General features: G+C 34.1%; 1 protein-coding gene across 1 annotated transcript; it reads left to right on the top strand.

Moving 5' to 3' along the window:
- Positions 1 to 11,015: 11,015 nt before the first annotated feature.
- Positions 11,016 to 18,112, top strand: LOC149551186 (ABC transporter G family member STR2-like). The gene is made up of 6 exons (XM_089790065.1): positions 11,016 to 11,501; positions 13,494 to 13,762; positions 14,317 to 14,545; positions 14,931 to 15,160; positions 16,216 to 16,714; positions 17,612 to 18,112. Exons 1-6 carry the CDS (start codon positions 11,016 to 11,018, stop codon positions 18,104 to 18,106), a joined length of 2,208 nt encoding a protein of 735 aa, XP_089646191.1. The 3' UTR covers positions 18,107 to 18,112.
- The last annotated feature ends 219 nt before the right edge of the window (positions 18,113 to 18,331 follow it).

Genomic DNA, 18,331 nt, shown 5'->3' with positions numbered 1-18,331 from the left:
TGGGGTGGGGTAAATTGAAAAGTTTCAAATAATTAATTCTTTAAGAGAATTAATTATCATTGTAATGGGAAAATTGGTTTGGCAAGAAGAAGTTGGGGTAGTTGAACATCTTTAGAAATTTATTTAAGGGGTGAAAAAGAAAGGTAACAGATTCTTCTTCTAGAGGAGAGATGTCTGTACATTTTTCAAGAAAGAGGAAGGTATTTGAGTTCTTAAAAGATTTGTAATAGAGGGAGGGAAATACTATTTTGTATCAGGGGAAAGATATTTATTTTATGCAGATTGATTGTAATAAGGGGATAGAACAATGCTATTATTGTTTTATCATGTTTCTGAAATAAACAGGGATATACATGTGTTTGGTCTTGAGGTCATGTATTTGGAAGGATTCTGAGTCCTTTCATTTCTATTTTAGATGTAGTCCTTTATTACTACATTGAATGTGATATACGTAGTTTTGTGGTTTATGTATTCATGCTTTTGCATAAAGATGTTTATAGCTCTCTCTCTCTCTCTCTCTCTCTCTCTCTCTCTCTCTCTCTCTCTCTCTCTCTCTCTCTCTCTCTCTCTCTCTCTCTCTCTCTCTCTCTCACATAATGTAAAAGACTTAGTAAATAGTCATATGGCTGTTTGTTTGTTTTTCTCTCATAATCAACTTATTAATCTAATAATTGCATTTATTCCATATTGATGGATGAATGTCAAAAAACCCTTCATATCTTCAGGTTAAAGACATAATCAGTTTGTCGCATTTATTGCATATCTTTTATGAGGGAGTTGTACCTCTCAATTCAGAGGAAGATTATCAATAAAATGATAATATATCCAATTGTTAGTACATTTTTTCCTTCTTTTGAAGCATATTGAGTCATTGTTTAAATTTCTATCCAAAGGGCAAAACTATTTACTAATAGTTTTTGGTGACTCTGCTAGGGAAAGAAAGAGAAGTTCCAATGCTTTTCTTTTTTTAGATATCTGAAGGTACCTCCCCAAGGACAGAGGTTGGCAACTCTAATTTATTCTGGTAAAAGAAGTCTAGTGTTATGGCTTTAGTTGCAACCCAGCTGTAGGGGGCTCAAATTGGGCCATTTTCTTTGTCTCAATCCTCAGCCTCACCTAAAAGATCAATAGAATACCTCCCAAAGTTTTTGGTGATGCAAATCAAGACCCTAATGATCACATTAAAGCAACTATAGTCACCTGTGGGATTCTTGGTGTGCAGGAAGAGAACATATTTGTCAGACTATTTGTGGGAGGTTTCATTGGAAGCATTGCTGATTGGTTTCAGAATTTGGCTAATGGTTGTATCACTTGCTAGAGTGATCTCGAGGTAAAATTTCTTCAAAGATTTTAGTCTGTAATTGATGTTGCCAAGTTATTCTTTAATTTCTTTCAAATTCAAAAGAAAGAGATTGAATCTATGGGGGATTTCATAGATAGGTTCAATAGGTGTGCTGGTAAAATTCCTCAAAATAGCCAACCAAGTGAGAATAATCAATTGTGTATTTTCATTGTCGCTTTACAAACTGAAATCAATTTTTTATTAAAATACCAGAGAGTGCAAACATTGCAAGATGCACAAAGGGAGGCTGTTAGTTTAGATGCTAACATGATTATAAGTGGAATGAAGTGTAAAGAAATTGTACAGGCAGGGATTTGTCTTTATGAACAACAAAATTATCCAAAGGTAAGACCTAAATAGAAAAGGTTCATTCTGAAAGAAGTAAAATTAGCACCCCCTACTTCCTTTTGTCAAAGCCTAACACTTTCAATGATGAAGATCTTCAAATCCCTCATGTGATTGAAAGCACTTCCTATAGTGTAGCTGGAGCCTACCATCTACATGTTGATTATGATGATGAATATGCCTCACAGTTAACTGACTCAATGATTGGCCTTGATATATCTCCAACTGAATAAAGCCTGGAGAGTGACATATCAAATGAAAACTTATTAGGAGATTTTCAAACTTTAGAATTGGATTCATTTATATTTGAGACTTCTGATGCTATTTCATCAAATAGGGTTGTCCAGGAAAGTATGAGGGATCAATACACACAAGAAAAGATTGATGAAAAATAATCTTCTAAAAGTATGACTAATCACACAATACAATGTCTACCAAGATGCTTGTATGGCTCTTTCTATGAGCATGAAGTTGGTTATGAATTATTCTTGTTTGGTCTCTTGGAAAGTAATGAAATATTGGTACAACCTAAAGCACCAAAGGGTCTTGAGGAAGCTAAAGTCACAGGGGATTTGACAAAAATGGTAGCATTCCTAAAGCATTTCTATGGTGTTGTTCCTATGCAAAGAAAATCTCCTATGAAAAAACCAGAAAAGGAAGAGAAAATGTTTGAAGAAAAAGAGATTGGTGGACTAGGATTTATGCAAGAAAAGGATATTGAAAGAGAACCAAATGGTAGCCAAGAAGCAGAAGAGGATCAATTTTTTTTCTAGCACTCCATAGTTCTCTCCTCAATGTCACAATTGGAGGAATCAATGCAACAGTCAAAAGATCAAGGTATGGAAGAGTTTGTTGGAATTTCAAATATAGTGGTGAAAACTTCTATGCAAGACATTAGTTCCATATTTCACTGTGAAGAAATTCATGTTATTCATGAGAACACTCTTGAATTTGTTTACATTTTTCCACCCCTACCTTGCCTTGTTAATGGGAAAAACCTTACACTTTAGTTGTTTTTAGTTTACCTTTTGAAAAATTTGGTTCTATTATATCCAAAGTTGGTTCAGAAGGGCTCATACTTTTCCCAACCTGTAAATGGTCACATTTAGTTTTTAGGGTTTTCCCCTCTCCATTGTAAATAACCTTCTCCTTTCTGCAAATTTTGGCTTGAGTTTGTTTCCTATTTTGTTTTGTTTCCCTTGAATAAGTTGCATCATCTTTTAACCCTTCCCTTCCCTAGTCAATCCATTTTTTTAAAAAAATTCAAGAAATAAAGGCCCTCCCATTGATTGGTCATATCCCGTGCTCATCCAATTTCACTGTCCAAGTTGAAAGATTCAAATTCCTTATTTAAAATCCATTTTGTGTTTTTTGAGAGCCATATGTAAAAATATAATGACAACTTAGTGAGAAGCATCCAGTGACATGTGGAGTTAGAGTTGAGAGTGGATTTTGATTTCAAAAAAAAAAAAAGGGCTTCGGCATTTGAGTTAAAGAAATTGTGGAAATATTTCAATCAGATAAGATTTTCCAAAGTGGCTTTTCAAATATTGATGCATGCAGGCTCTAGAATTTTCTACATTTTTGCTGTCCATAATTTAGGGTTTTCAAAAATATTTTGATGGGGATATGTATAGTGGAACTATACTCATCTTTGGTCATTAGTGAAATACATGGACCCATTACTCATAATAATATGTGTGAGTTTTCTTTGTACTTCCCCACTAGTGAAAGAGTTATATGCCCTAATGTTTTCATAAAGTCTATTAGGGTGGAGAAGAAAGACACGTGGAAATTATGATGATAGTTTCCCATTCAATGGATGATGGAAGATTTATTATGCTTGTGGAATCATGATTTATATTGTAAAAGCACCTAACTTTCTAGATCTGGGTAAAAAGTTGTTCACCAATGGAATATGGGGAATCTCAAGAAGCTTCAAAGTTTTAGACTTCTATCAAATTTGGCTATGTTCAAATTTGGCAAGTGCGAGAGAAGGAAGAGCCCAATCCATAGCATATTTGCAATCATGAAGTCTCGCAATTAAAATGCGCTAACCCTAATTAGGGTGGTGACATGATATCAGGAAGATAAGAGAGTGCCAAGAAGAAATCAGACAATACCTACTTGTTGAATCATATTATGCTTTAGTTATTAATCTTGAGAGAAACGATTGTTGCATTTATTACAGAACTTGTTATGGGTGTTGATGGAGTAATTGTGCCACCTACTACATATTTTGAAAAGGTTCAAGCTATTGCAAAGAAGTATGATATCCTCTTTATTGCTAATGAGGTCATATGTGCCTTTGGAAAGCTAGGAACCGTGTTTGGATGTGATAAACACAACATCCAACCCGACCTTGTTTCACTAGCCAAAGCCCTTTCATCTGCATACATGCCAATTAGTGGAGTGTTGGTGAGCCAAGAGATTTTTGATGAATGCAATAAAAGTTGGTATTATTCAGACCTAAGTTCAGCTACATATTGTAAAACATTAGTGCAGCTACCTATCAAAAAGTTCAAAAGAGATAATTCACCATTGTTTCAAAGGATAAATGACGGGTTCACAATAATATGGAATTTTAGTGAAGGCTATGAACATTGCAAGTCAAGGAAAGAAATTTGTATTTTGGATGCCCACAATCTAATGTAACTCAATTGTGAATCATTAAAGCTCGACAAGCTCACACAGGAATGGTATCAACTATTGTCGAGGGTAATCTTTGATGAGAATGCTTTTCTATTTACTACTGTTGGAAATGAAGCCATATTCCATATCAATCCAAATTCCTGTTTTATCATGATAATGGGGCCATGGATCTTGATTATTATAATGTTTTTAAGTGGATTCCATTGTAGGAGTAAGATAATGGTAAAGTGTGTGGTTGGATGCTAAACTAGACCAAAAGAGAGTCACTCAGTGAAAATTTGTTCACCCAAAGTTGAAGTTGAAGAAACTTCATAGCCGTTTGAACTTTGAATTCATGAGGAAATGCCAAATGTCAGAAGGATAACTCCAATGCACATGGCAGCGCACCACCAACTCAAAGAATCATGTGTCTAAAAGAAAAATAGGGTTGTCTTTGTAGGTACTAAGATCAAAGAACTTAAGGCTTTCAGATGGATTGTTATGGTTGACAAGCTCTATTAGATTGTTAAGTATCTAAGAGTTAAAGAAGTATTGTCTTATAATATGTATCACTTATCTACATTTGAAGCGATACCTAACTTGATTGAGTTGCAAATATATGGTGAATTTTGTTATGAATGATTACCAAAAATAGGATTTTAAAAGTTGCACTTTCTACTCATTATGGACTTATTTCTGTTGGAAATGATTGAAAAGATCATAAGGAATATTGTTGGAATGATCATATGGAACTGGTAAAGAATGTTCTCAATCATTGTTTTGTCATTGATGTCAAACTTGCTACTTGCAGGAATGACAACTTCTTTATTGATCCAAATACTATCAATTAGTTGATTAACAAGGAGGAGGAAATCAATAAGATGTAACTAGAACACCTAGAGAAACGTTGAAGTTATGTTGTTGGAATGAAGTAGAAGGATCAGTCAAGCCATTGATGAAATAATGTACTAATGACATACTCTAAGACACAAAGAATGGGCACACTGAAAACATATCAAAGATATAAGGTTTTAGCTAAGACATCTATAAAGCCTAACTAAAGTTCATTAGAGAGAAGGAGCCGAGCAAGGAACAGATTCCTAGTTGAAGCCGAGCAAGTTTAACTTCAGATGCCGAGAGAACTTCAAATGCTAAGTGATACAAAATTTATCAAGTTCTGAGTGAACTTTAGATGCCGAGTGATACAGAGTTTATCAAGTGTCGAGTGATCCAGAGTAATAGGTGCCAAGTGATACAATTTTATTTAGGTGCCGAGCTATCCAAGAAATAGATGTCGAGCATCAGAAAACCAATAGTGTCGAGTAACATAGAGATGTCGAGCATCAGTAAACCAATAATGCCAAGTTGCTGCATTATTTTGATAATCGAAGATTTTCTAGATCTAAGCCGACAAGGTTGTTATCTAGAAGTCTGTGAATTAAATGGAAGATAAGAATGATGAGTTGGTGGCATAGAACACCATGTAGAACATTTTTGAGGTTACAACTGGAACCTAGACGAAGTCTCTAGATAAGAACAAGATATGACGTAGATACATTGTATCCTACCTAATCCATTTGAAACCCTACAATTGGAGAGGGAGAATTGAGCGGAAAAGGAAAATTAGATTTCTATTTAAGGAGTCATAAGGTCATGAAGCAAAGAGAGAGAGGTGGTCAAGCATGAAAGCATAATTGTTGAAGAAGGTGCTAAGGAGAAGAAAGCACAAAAATACTATTTGGATAGACGACCACAAGGATGATTGCATTGGCATGAGAAGAAGACTCAAGGAGACGAAGCTTGAGAGGAAGACAAGCTGTCAAAGCTGAAATGATTAAAGCCAAGCAATAGGACTAAACTGAAGAAGTGATATGAAATCTGCAAAGTATGTTGTAAGTTGTATCAAATCAAAAAGTCATTATTATTACTCTCTAGCAATTGTAACAGATAGTTTAAATCCTATGGACTTAGGTTGGTTTAATAGCCATGAGGTAAATCCTTTAACAGGGTGACATTCCAAGTGAATGTTCAGAAGTCCTTTAACCAGGCCCATTCCTAACAGTTTGGTGAAATCCTCTAACAAGGTCACATTTAACAATGTGTTGTAAGCCTTTAATAGGGCATCACTTTAGAAGAGTAAAAATCAAGTAGCATGTTACTGGTGGTTTTTCCCAAATTGGGTTTCCATGTAAATCACTATGTCATGTGTTGATCTTGCATGTTTTATTTCTACATGTTGATTTATTGTAACTTGCTAATATGGTTGATTTAAGTTCGGATGGATGAAAAGTGTATGGATTCATTAAAAGTAGTGAAAAAGTATTATTAGGGCATTTGGACCTTGGATAACTGATTCACCGCCCCCTCTCAGTTATTCTAAAGAATTCTAACACTTTCTTTTGGAGGATCTCTCGACGATTCAACTCATGCAATTGGGGACCTAGCATGATGACAACATATTGAAGTAGCCATTAAAAGTAATGGAACTAATCATGCTAAAAAAGAGAGGATCATCAATACAATGTCGCTCCCATAATATATGCAGATTTTAATTCAAATATTTGTGGCAAGGAAGATCAGGCATGATATCATAACCTTTGGGATCTTGGAATGTGTCAAAAATCTTGGTTTGAAAATGATGTTTCTCTAAATAATCATGGCACAAATTGAAGAATTTCCAACCTATTGAAGGCATCTGAGCAGTTTGGCAGATACTCTAGCAGAGCGTACAAAGTATAAAGAATGAGTGCAAAGCTATTAGGTATGAAGAAAGTGGTTAGTATTATTATTTGAACATCAAAACTAGAGAAACCACATGGATGATCATCAGTTGAAGGAGTTTTAGCAGCTCAGGAAGCCAGAGATATTGATATGAATTTTATTGCAATATTCATTGAAAAGATGTAGGTTCGGATTCACATTGATTAGCGACTCTATAACCCAATGGATGAAGCACTGATGCAAGAGCCAAAGATTCTGGAATTCTCAGCATCCTGGTATAGAACACAGCCCCCAAACAGGGCCACTGTTACCTAGGGTTTTGAAACCCTAAGTATTACCCCTCCCAAATTAAAAAAATTATAAATTATTTTTCATAATATTTAATTATTTATATAATTAAATATTAATTAATCCAAAATAATTAAACATTAAAATTTTTAAGTAACATGTATTTCCCTCATAATTAATTCTACCAAGAATTAATTATTAATGTGATCGTGGAAGTAAAATGGTATGGGGTAGGGTAAATTGAAAAGTTCAAAATAATTAATTCTTTAAGAGAATTAATTATCATTGTAATGGGAAAATTGGTTCGGCAAGAAGAAGTTGGGGCAGTTGAACATCTTTAGAAATTTATTTAAGGGGTGAAAAAGAAAGGTAACAGATTCTTCTTCTAGAGGAGAGATGTCTGTACATTTTTCAAGAAAGGGGAAGGTATTTGAGTTCTTAAAAGATTTGTAACAGAGGGAGGAAAATGCTATTTTTTATTAGGGGAAAGATATTTATTTTATGTAGATTGATTGTAATAAGGGGATAGAACAATACTATTAAATTGTTTTATCATGTTTTTGAAATAAAGAGGAATATACGTGTGTTTGGTCTTGAGGTCATGTACATTTGTATTTCTGATTTGGAAGGATTTTGAGTCCTTTCATTTCTATTTTAGATGTAGTCCTTTATTACTACAATGAATGTGATATACGTAGTTTTGTGGTTATGTATTCACGCTTTTGCATAAAGATATTTATAGTTCTCTCTCTCTCTCTCTCTCTCTCTCTCTCTCTCTCTCTCTCTCTCTCTCTCTCTCTCTCTCTCGTAATGTGAAAGACTTGGTAAATAGTCCTATGGCTATTTGCTAGTTTTTCTCTCATAATCAACTTATTAATCTGATAATCGCATTTATTCCATAGTGATGGATGAATGTTAGAAAACCCTTCATGTCTTTAGGTTAAAGACGTAATCAGTTTGTCGCATTCATTGTATATCTTTTATGAGGGATTTGTATCTCTCAATTCAGAGGAAGATTATCAATAAAATGATCAACTATCCAATTGTTAGTACATTTTGTCCCTCTTTCGAAGCATATTGAGTCATTGTTTACATTTCTATCCGAAGGACAAAATTGTTTACTAACACCTGACACCTCGCCCTTGTCTACATTTGGGAGGGGGTTCTTCTATTTTTTCTTATACTTCCTTGGTTCGATGGAGTGAGCTATGTATTCAATATTTATTCCTATGTACTAAGCCAATGCAGTGGTTGGGTACTTATGCATTTCAATGAGATGGGTCATTTACCATATAGACACTCTTCTTTTTGTTCCTACTTTGGATGCAACCTTCTATGTTTGATTGATCAACTCTTCAAGTTTTGGTGTTTTATGTCATTTGTATCTTCGAGTTCAATTATTTTCCTTTGTGTACTTCTTGATTCAAGTAGTGTCTTCTAAGAGCACTCATGCAGATTGCAATCTTCTCTATCTGGTAAGTTCTATTTCAGTGGAGGTTCTTCAAATCAATAGTTACTTTCGATAGAGCTTTGCAACTTCTACATGCTTTAGTGGTGTTCTTCATGATCATCTTTTTTTCCTATCTTCTAGGGCATTCTCTAGTTTGGAGGCTTCTTCAGTCCTTCACTAGCTCTTTCAACATTCTTTTCAAATCTTTTTGGAGTAGGATTTTTCCTATGTTACAGAGATTTGGTTGTGCTCGAGTACCTCATCAGGTTTTGTTGTAGGGACCCAAATATACTTTCAGTAGTAGTTTCTAGATTTTTAGCTACTCCCTAAGTTTATCTTAAGGGGAGGAGGGTTATTAGAGTAATTGGATATTTTCTAATTAAATCTATTCTACTTAAGCTAAACTTTAGGCATATAATAATTAATTCTTTTTATTAATTATTATAATGCAACCTAGGTTTCACCATTTAGGGTTTTAGATCTCCTTTTATAAGGATTGATCCCTCTTTGTAGTTTATTGATTCATTCACTTTTGATTAATAACAATCTCTCTTTTTTGCTCATCAAGAATGTCTCCTCTACACATCTAGGAATTCTAGCCTCCATAGCATTTGCTCGTCTCTTTTTGTGACAAGTATTTGCATGTAGGTGATTCTTGGGAGCTATGTGGTCGATCTTTTATCAACTTCAACACTAATAAATTAATAATTTATTTTGTAATGCTATTATAAATATCTTAAACAAATAAATAAATAAGAATGTATCTCTAAGTGCCTTTTAGATAGATGAATTCAAGATATATTGTCAAAATATTTAATACTAATTAATATGTCTTTTCAATATGTATTAATTACAATCTTTTTAAATTGTTATACTGATGAAATTCTCAAAGTATTTTGAAATTTTATTAAATAATTAAAAAATATATCTATATGTTCATTACAATCTTTTTAAATTATCATTTTGATGAAATTCTCTAAGCATTTTGAAATATTATTAAATGATAAACAATATATTTATATATTCATTATCATCTGTTAAAATTGTCATACTAATGAAACTCTTAGACTATTTTGACATATTATTAAATGACTAAATAACATATCTATATAATCATTACAATATTTTAAAATTGTCATATTGATGAACTTCTCAAAATAGTTTGAAATATATTCTTAAATGATTAAATAACGTGTGTGTCTATATATGTTGAAAGTATAAAATAAGATTTTTTAACTGATTTTTCATGTTTAGTTCTCTCACATGTCCTTCTACTAAGCATCCTCCTCCTTTTATATATCCTCTTCAAAGACCCCCTCTACTTCTCCCTTCTCTTTGTTCTCCACAAGATTTGAAGCTCAATAATTTCATCTACAACGCCACAAGATCAACCTCCACAACATAAAATAAATTTAATAATAGAAACACAATAACAAATATACAATCATATACACACATGAAAACTACCCACTAACATTATTCTAATGCTTATACCGAATTATTATATCAAGAATGCATAGCTCAGAATATCCATAAGATTTGAACCTTTAAAATCCCTTAAGAAAACTACTTTTTCAACATTACCCAAAAAATCCCCCAAAAAAAACACAAAATAATTTTAATATATTCCTTTAAAGAACTATAACAAATATTAAGTCACATACACAACCATAATATACCCAAAAGATTATTCTAATCCTTTTTCCTAATTGATCATATCAAGAACAAACAACTCACAACAGCGACATAATATTCAAACCCCACAATTGAACTAAAAGCACAAGACAAAATCAATCTGAAAGCATCTCCGGAACGTAGCAGTCCCTTGTCTTCTCAATAAATCTCAACGTAAATGCCATGGGGCACTGAAAACAAATCCAGAGGATGGTTGACAATACAAGAAAGCCCAAAAGAATTGAATAGTCCCTCCTCCATGGAAGACAACGATTTAGAATTTGGAGTACCCACATCCGGGCATTGATTATATCTCCTCCCATATTGGAAATGCTGAAAAATTTGTTGGTTTTCTAATTTCCAATCCTACCTGCTGTCATAACTTGTCATCTTGCACCATTGCTGTACGTCTTATGTGCATAAGTAGAAATTCGAGAGCAGGCCAAAGTCCCCTGTGCCAAGGCCTCAGGGGGGGTTGATTGCATTCTTCAATTGAGCCATTAATGTCCAGAGATTTCTGATAAAAAGCCAGTCTTGTTGAAGAGGATGTCTAATAAGGGCAGCATGGTGAATAAAGGGGCTCACCGTAAGCCACTTTATCCTGGCTCCCATGTGACCAGTAGCTATGTTTCCAGGGGCTTGGTGTTCATGGACCTCACTTATACTGTGACCAAGAAGCAGAAGATTGAGGGGAAGTGGGTGGAGGAACAAGTTGATTTGCTTCACAAGATAAGCGGCCATGCGCCCAAGCGCTCAATAACGGCCGTCATGGGACCAAGTGGTGCGGGGAAATCTACATTTCTTGATGGCCTTGCAGGGAGGATTGCCTGTGGGAGTTTGCAGGGAAGAGTGGCTATGGAGGGGAGAGAGATGAGTCCTTCACTTATCAAGAGAAGTTCAGCTTACGTTATGCAGGATGATAGGTTGTTTCCTATGTTGACTGTTTATGAGACGCTTATGTATGCTGCTGAGTTCAGGCTTGGGGAGACTGTTGGGTTTACTGAGAAGCAAGAGAGAGTGGAGAAGCTCATAGATCAGCTTGGCCTAACGGTATGTATCGGAACGGCCATTCTTAAACATTACATATTAAGGAAAAAATTAGAAAGTCTTTAAACATCACATACTAAGGAAGAAATTAAGCTTAGAAAAACAAGTGCATGATGTTTAAGCCATCCCAAGAAATTAAGTTGAAAAAAAAAGTCAATTTTGACTATTTAACACTTTTAGTTTAGGAATCAAGTCTTAGTGTGTGATGTTTAAGCCTTCCTTATCTAGACATCAAAGTTTTGTTATACTTTATATCAAGTTTTTTTGGCGAGAGGTTTAGAATCTTTTGGATTAAGAATTAAAGACTTGCAGAAATCCATTCTACTAGAATCTTCACCTGCCGCAATCATGGCCTCATTTCTAGTGGGCTCATTCAAAATCATTCAAATTCACAAATAGACTCAATCTACAATATTGATTATTGTTATTTGTGAGAATTTTCCAAATAGGTGTTCCAGAGCATGCTCTATGATTCAAAATAATATCATGTTTTCTTGATATAATCTGTTCATAGCTCCTTGTAATTCTTGATAGTGGCTTAAGATATTGGGTTTGGGTTCTTCTTTCTTCGTCCTCCTATCATTTGAGGGTGGTTGGGTAGATTACCTTGAGCTTGGCTTTCTTGTCGTGGCTCCTTTTTGTACGCTTTATTTGTTTATAAGAAAAGTTTATTTAGTTGCTTCAGTAACTTTATTTAAACAGGAAAAATATATTAGCCATTAATCTTTCGAATCAGATCATGTTAGATTTTTTTCGCATTGATGTTTGCCCAAGATTACATTCCAGGATTCAAGTTAACATCATTTTTTCACAGCTATAATAGTGATCACTATTGTTTCTGAATGTTCAATTTTTTTGTGTTGATGATCTTAAATCATATTCTATCATTCAAAAATAATATCAAAGTTTTGAAGTGTATAGTATTAGGATATTGTTCTCAAAGTTCAACTATTTAGTTTTGTATTCAAACTTATTGACTCATATTTTATAAGTAGTGGTTAACAAGAACACAAGTAGCACTCATAGCATCACCTCTAGGAACATCATGCTTAGATGCAATGTGTGCCAAGTGTACCATTTATTCTCATGAGATATAGGTTCTTGTGAAACACCTTTGAAGAAACATAGGTCAATGGGATTGACTAAAAACCAAAATAGTTGAATTATTGTGAATTATGATAGTAATATCATAATTTAAGCTAGTATAAAAAAAATCTTGTGATTATTACTCTATAACATTGATCACCATTGTTTATGAACTGGATTGCGTTTGCATTTTTGCATCGATGTTCTCTATCATATGATATTTTTTTGCATTGACAATCAATTCTATCAATTTCAAATAAGGCCATATTAGAAACTTTTGTACTCATTTGCAAAAACTAATCTCACATGCGGATGAATGGTACACTCAACACTTATTACATTTATGTGATGTTTACATAAGGGAAGCATTGGACCTTCTTGAAAGATCACCCATCCAAATACTACTCACCTTTATGCACATTATCTACATGCAATTATTGCCAAGTGTACTATTCATTCTCATAAGTGATAGATTCTTGTGAGTCACTTAGTACCCACAAAACATAGATCAATGAAATTGACCTGAAGACTACATAGTTAAATCCCAATACTAGTAACATTAATTGACACAGTGTAGAAAATATTTCCTAATAGTCAGTCTATTATACTGATCACTATTGTTTATGTATTACAACAACATTTTAGATCACATTCTATGATTCAAAATAATAACTAAATTTTCACAATCTATTATATTAATGACTGTTATTTCTTAATTAAATCACATTAAAAAGTTTTACATTGAGAACCATATTCTATGATTCAATCATGTGAAATTTTCAGTCTATGATATTGATCACTATTGTTTTTAAACTAGACGATAACAAAAGAAAAATTTACATCAACATTTCTAATAAATCTTGAAAAGCTAAAAGATCTATGTGGTGTTGTGTTTGTATGATTTGGCAGGATGCTAGAAACACCTACATTGGGAACGAGGAAGTACGAGGAGTTTCCGGTGGGGAAAGGCGGCGAGTTTCAATCGGAGTGGACATTATTCATAGGCCGGCAGTGCTGTTTCTCGATGAGCCCACATCTGGTCTCGACTCATCCAGTGCTCACAGTGTTATTGAAAAAGTCCACGACATCGCCACGGCCGGAAGTATAGTCATCCTCACAATCCACCAGCCTTCCCAACGCATTCTCTCACTCCTTGACAATCTCATCATTCTTGCAAGGCACCCACATTTTTCCCTCATCCTTTTTATACTCTTTAATTATACCAAAGAAGATAATTTCTACAAGTCAAATTGTAATATTGTTATTCAGATTTAACTATGTAGTTTTTCAGTCAAATGCATTGACCCATGTTTCATAATTTTTGAAACTCATTGACCCATGTTTCATTAGTAGTGATTCAACATAAATCCATCTCTCATGAGAATAAATGGAATACTTAGCACTCATCAGATCTAAGTGACGCTGATTCAACAAGAGTCCATCTCTCATGAGAATAAGGGCCAATGAGTCCTAAGTTTTCCTTTTATTCTCATGAGAGATGTCACATCACCTAGATCCAATGAGTGCTAAGTGTTCTGTTTATTTTCATGGGAGATGAACGTGTTGAATCAGTACTCTTGAAACATAGGTCAATTAGTTTGACTCAAAAACTACATAGATAAATTCCTCTTGCAATATCACAAGTTTTTTACTGTTTTTTTTTCCTATGATTCAAGATAATATCAATTATAGAGATTGACATGTAATAGGAATAGTGATGTGCATTGTGCAGGGGGCAACTGATATTCCAAGGATCTCCCAAGGATGTGGGCACTCACTTATCCAACATGGGACGCAAGGTGCCAAAGGGCGAGAACAGCATCGAGTATTTGCTGGATGTGATTCAGGAATATGATCGATCCATCCTCACTGTCTCTGCACTCGCTGAATACTACATCACGAAAGTTAAACCTCCACCAGTCACAGCTGAAATCGATATATCTATCATCTCTGATTCTTCGGTACTTCAAATTCAGCCTCTTTTTCCTAGAAAAAAGGGGAAAAAATGTTATTAATCAAAAGTTATTAGATTTCTACAATTCATAATTCATATGTATTATGTGACGATTTATTAGATTAGATTGTGTGGATATCAACGTTTTGAATTACACTCACTGATCTGCCATCATCATTTTGATCATAATTGTTCATACAATCGTATTCAGAAAATTAAACCATTACAAAAGCACATGCTAATGGATGAATTCTAGAATGAAGTGTTAAATAATCAGAATTAACTAACTTTTTCAAACTTAATTTGTTCCTTAACATATATATTTTGTATATGAAACATGAAAAATAGTTTTTGAATTTAGATGTGTTGTAACTGTGATGTTTCTGTTATAGGTGATCAAAGGGCTGGGGAACGAGGCTGCAGGGGTAATGCATCTGGAAAGCCCAAGCTACAAGTACAAAGGTGGGGAAGAAAGCCGGTCAATATCGATTGATCTCGGTTCTTCTGCTCATGTTGTGCATGAATTCGACCATAGTGTGAGAACACCCAAGGGAAAGAACCGTGGGAGAAGTGGGTCAGTGGAGAGCTTTACTTTCACTCCCACTCGCACACCTCGCAGAAGGTGTGTATATAGGAGAAAGTTTACATTTTCATTTTTTTTCAATGGTTTTAGATTATTATGTTAATTTCATCAATATTATGATCTGTAATCAGCTGGTCTAATAAGATTAAAATACAATCAATCATGAAATTTTTAAAAATCTAGATTTTCGTAATCTATATTGTTCATTGTTATTGCTTTATATTTGATTGTGTGATAGTTTTTGTACTAATGTTTCGGATCACATTCCATGATTTATCATGAAGATAAAAGAATACATAAGAAGAAGAAAAATGACAAGTTGAAGAATAACACTGACTGAAAAAGGGAGAGAAGGGGAAACAGGAGAGGATGAATGAAAACCAAATTACAAGGATAAAGAAGAGGAAGAAACAACAACATCAAAAGATAGATCATGCAATAAAAATTACCTCAAAAGGAGCATAAAGAGTTGTGTAACACACAAGCTTTACACAAATCTTTACACCCTTTTTCATTGAATTGTTAATTTTTATTTTCTGGTTTTAGATTTCGTATTATTTATTCTGCTCTTTTTCTTCCTCTTACTTTGAGTTCATCGTGCTCCCTCTCTTTTTTTCCCTCTCCCTCCTCTTCTTTTTACTCAATCTAGATTTGAAACTGACCATTTTTCTTCTTCTTATACACTTTCTCATTGTAATGATTACTAAATGTGATTGAAAAAGTTAATGCAAAAATGATAACACAATAAAATCTAAAAACAAAAATAATCACATTAAAACTATCATACAATACATTTGTGCATCAACCATTGCATTAACACAAGATATAAACCAATACAAATACTCTGGTTTAAATCTCAAGGGAACAGATTCTATGTAAAAAGTTGTCATCTTTCACTTTAATTTAACATCTTCATAAAATTAATAAATTGTCACTTACAAACATATCAAAAATTATTTAAAGATCTATGAAGCATGTTTATTGTAATTTATTGTCATTGGAGACATGTCATAAACTATTGAAAGATCTATTTAGCATGTTTATTGTTTGTTTATCCCAATTTGCTGATATTTGAATTGAAATGTACCATGCAGTGATCCCTCTCCAAACTATGTGAATTCAGAAGAGATCATATCTACAGCAGGCTCTACACCTCGTAGCAGTGACTACACAGTTGCCGAGTCTGATTATTTCTTCAAGAACCCCCCTCAAATGTCTCCTCATCACATTGATTTGGGTCCAAAGTTTCCAAACTCCTTTCCAAAAGAAGTTCTAGTCTTGATAAAGAGAAACTTCCTCAACATCAGGAGAACACCAGAGTTGTTTTTGTCAAGGCAGGTAGTGTTGACAGTGATGGGAGGGATGCTGGCCACCATGTTTTTAAACCCAAAAAAAAATGCGCAAGGCATGACCAATGTACTCTCTTTCTTCATATCTACAGTTTGCCTCTTCTTCTTCTCTTCCAATGATGCAGTGCCAGCCTTCATCCAGGAGCGCTTCATATTCATAAGGGAGTCTTCACACAATGCATATAGAGCCTCATCATATGTCATATCAGGCCTCATAACCTACCTTCCCTTTTTATTGATTCAGGTAAGGACATAAAAGTTATATGAATATATCATATTGAATAGTTTTTGACTTAAGTTTATTGATATGTACTTGATAAATAGTAATTTAGAATAAATTATATTTCATAAGAATGAATGGTATACTTACAATTCATCATATCTAGGTAATATTTACAAAGCTGAAGCATTCATCCTTTCTCAAAGGTCTCTCATCTCAATATTACTCTAAGTCCCAAGTGTAGTGGGATGCTTGGCCTATCAAAAGGCCCAATGCTACACCTTTGTGCACATTGCCTAGATACTACGAGTCTTAAGTCTACCATCCATTCTTATAAAAGTTGAGTTCTCGTAAATTACTGCTAATAAAACATAGACCAATGAATTTGACTCAAAAACTATGCAAATGAATCATAATAGTAACATTATAATTTGACTTGCTATGGAAAATATCTCCCACTTCACAAATATATTTATAAATCGTACTCAAGCCAAAAAGAAGAAAAGGTACCAAAAGTGACGAATGGTATACTAATTAGTACTAGTTGCATTTAGACAATGCTCACAAAGCTGAAGTATTGGACTTTCCCCATAGGCCATCCATCCCAGTACTACTCCAATTCAAGTGCTAAGTTAACTAGAATGACCGACTTCCCTAGAAGGCTCAATGTTTCACTTATGTGAATATCGCCTAGAGACTATATGTTCTAAGTCTACCATTCATTCTCATGAAAAATGATTTCTTCTGAACCACCACTCATAAAACATGAACTACTGAATTTGATTTAAAAACTACACAAATTATAACCCATATGTTATTTTCAACAAAAAAAATCTGTGATCTTAGCATATATTGATTCAATTAATGAAGAGGGTAATTGTACATATATATATTGATTTACTCATAATTTCTTATTTACAGGCTCTGACATATTTCATCATCGTGTGGTTTGCCTTGAATCTGCGAGGAGACTTCTACTACTTTGTGCTTCTCCTCTTTGTCTCTCTTATAACCACCAATTCCTTCGTTGTGTTTGTGAGTTCAGTGGTGCCAAATTATATCCTTGGATATGCTGCAGTTATTGCATTCACTGCCATATTCTTTCTCTTCTGTGGTTTCTTCATTCCACGAGGGAGTATTCCACCATATTGGCAATGGATGCACTATATTTCCACAATTAAGTATTCCTATGAAGGTATGATCATGAATGAATATTCAGGAGATGCATGCTACAGCTACGATGGGAAAGGGGTATTATGTATCTTGTATCGCTCTGATGTTTTAACTAGTTTGTCAATCAGTACAAATAAAATGAGCAAATGGATAAGTCTGGCATCTCTTCTTGGTTGGGCTGCCATTTACAGGATCTTGTTTTACATTATTCTTCGTTTTGCCTCCAAAAACCAGAGGACATGATAAGCACCCCCCCCAACATTATGGGATTGTGTTTTAAAGAGACATTCAATTCATTTGAATGAGGTTAGGATTCTGCCCATTTTGATTGTTTAGTACAAGTCCCATCATTAAACTTCTTCAGAACAAATAAGATGTACTCAAGATGGACAAATGTATTCTGCTGCTCCCAAAGATGAAAAATGCAATTCAACTCCCCGAGGAGATCCATGTGAATGATGTATCCAT

This window comes from Cupressus sempervirens, chromosome 6, assembly GCF_028749045.1.
Source record: "Cupressus sempervirens isolate cs-2001-9-10 chromosome 6, ASM2874904v1, whole genome shotgun sequence".
In the NCBI taxonomy this organism is placed as follows: domain Eukaryota; kingdom Viridiplantae; phylum Streptophyta; class Pinopsida; order Cupressales; family Cupressaceae; genus Cupressus; species Cupressus sempervirens.
The sequence above is the reverse complement of the archived record's forward strand: the minus strand, read 5'-3'. Positions and strand labels throughout refer to the sequence as shown.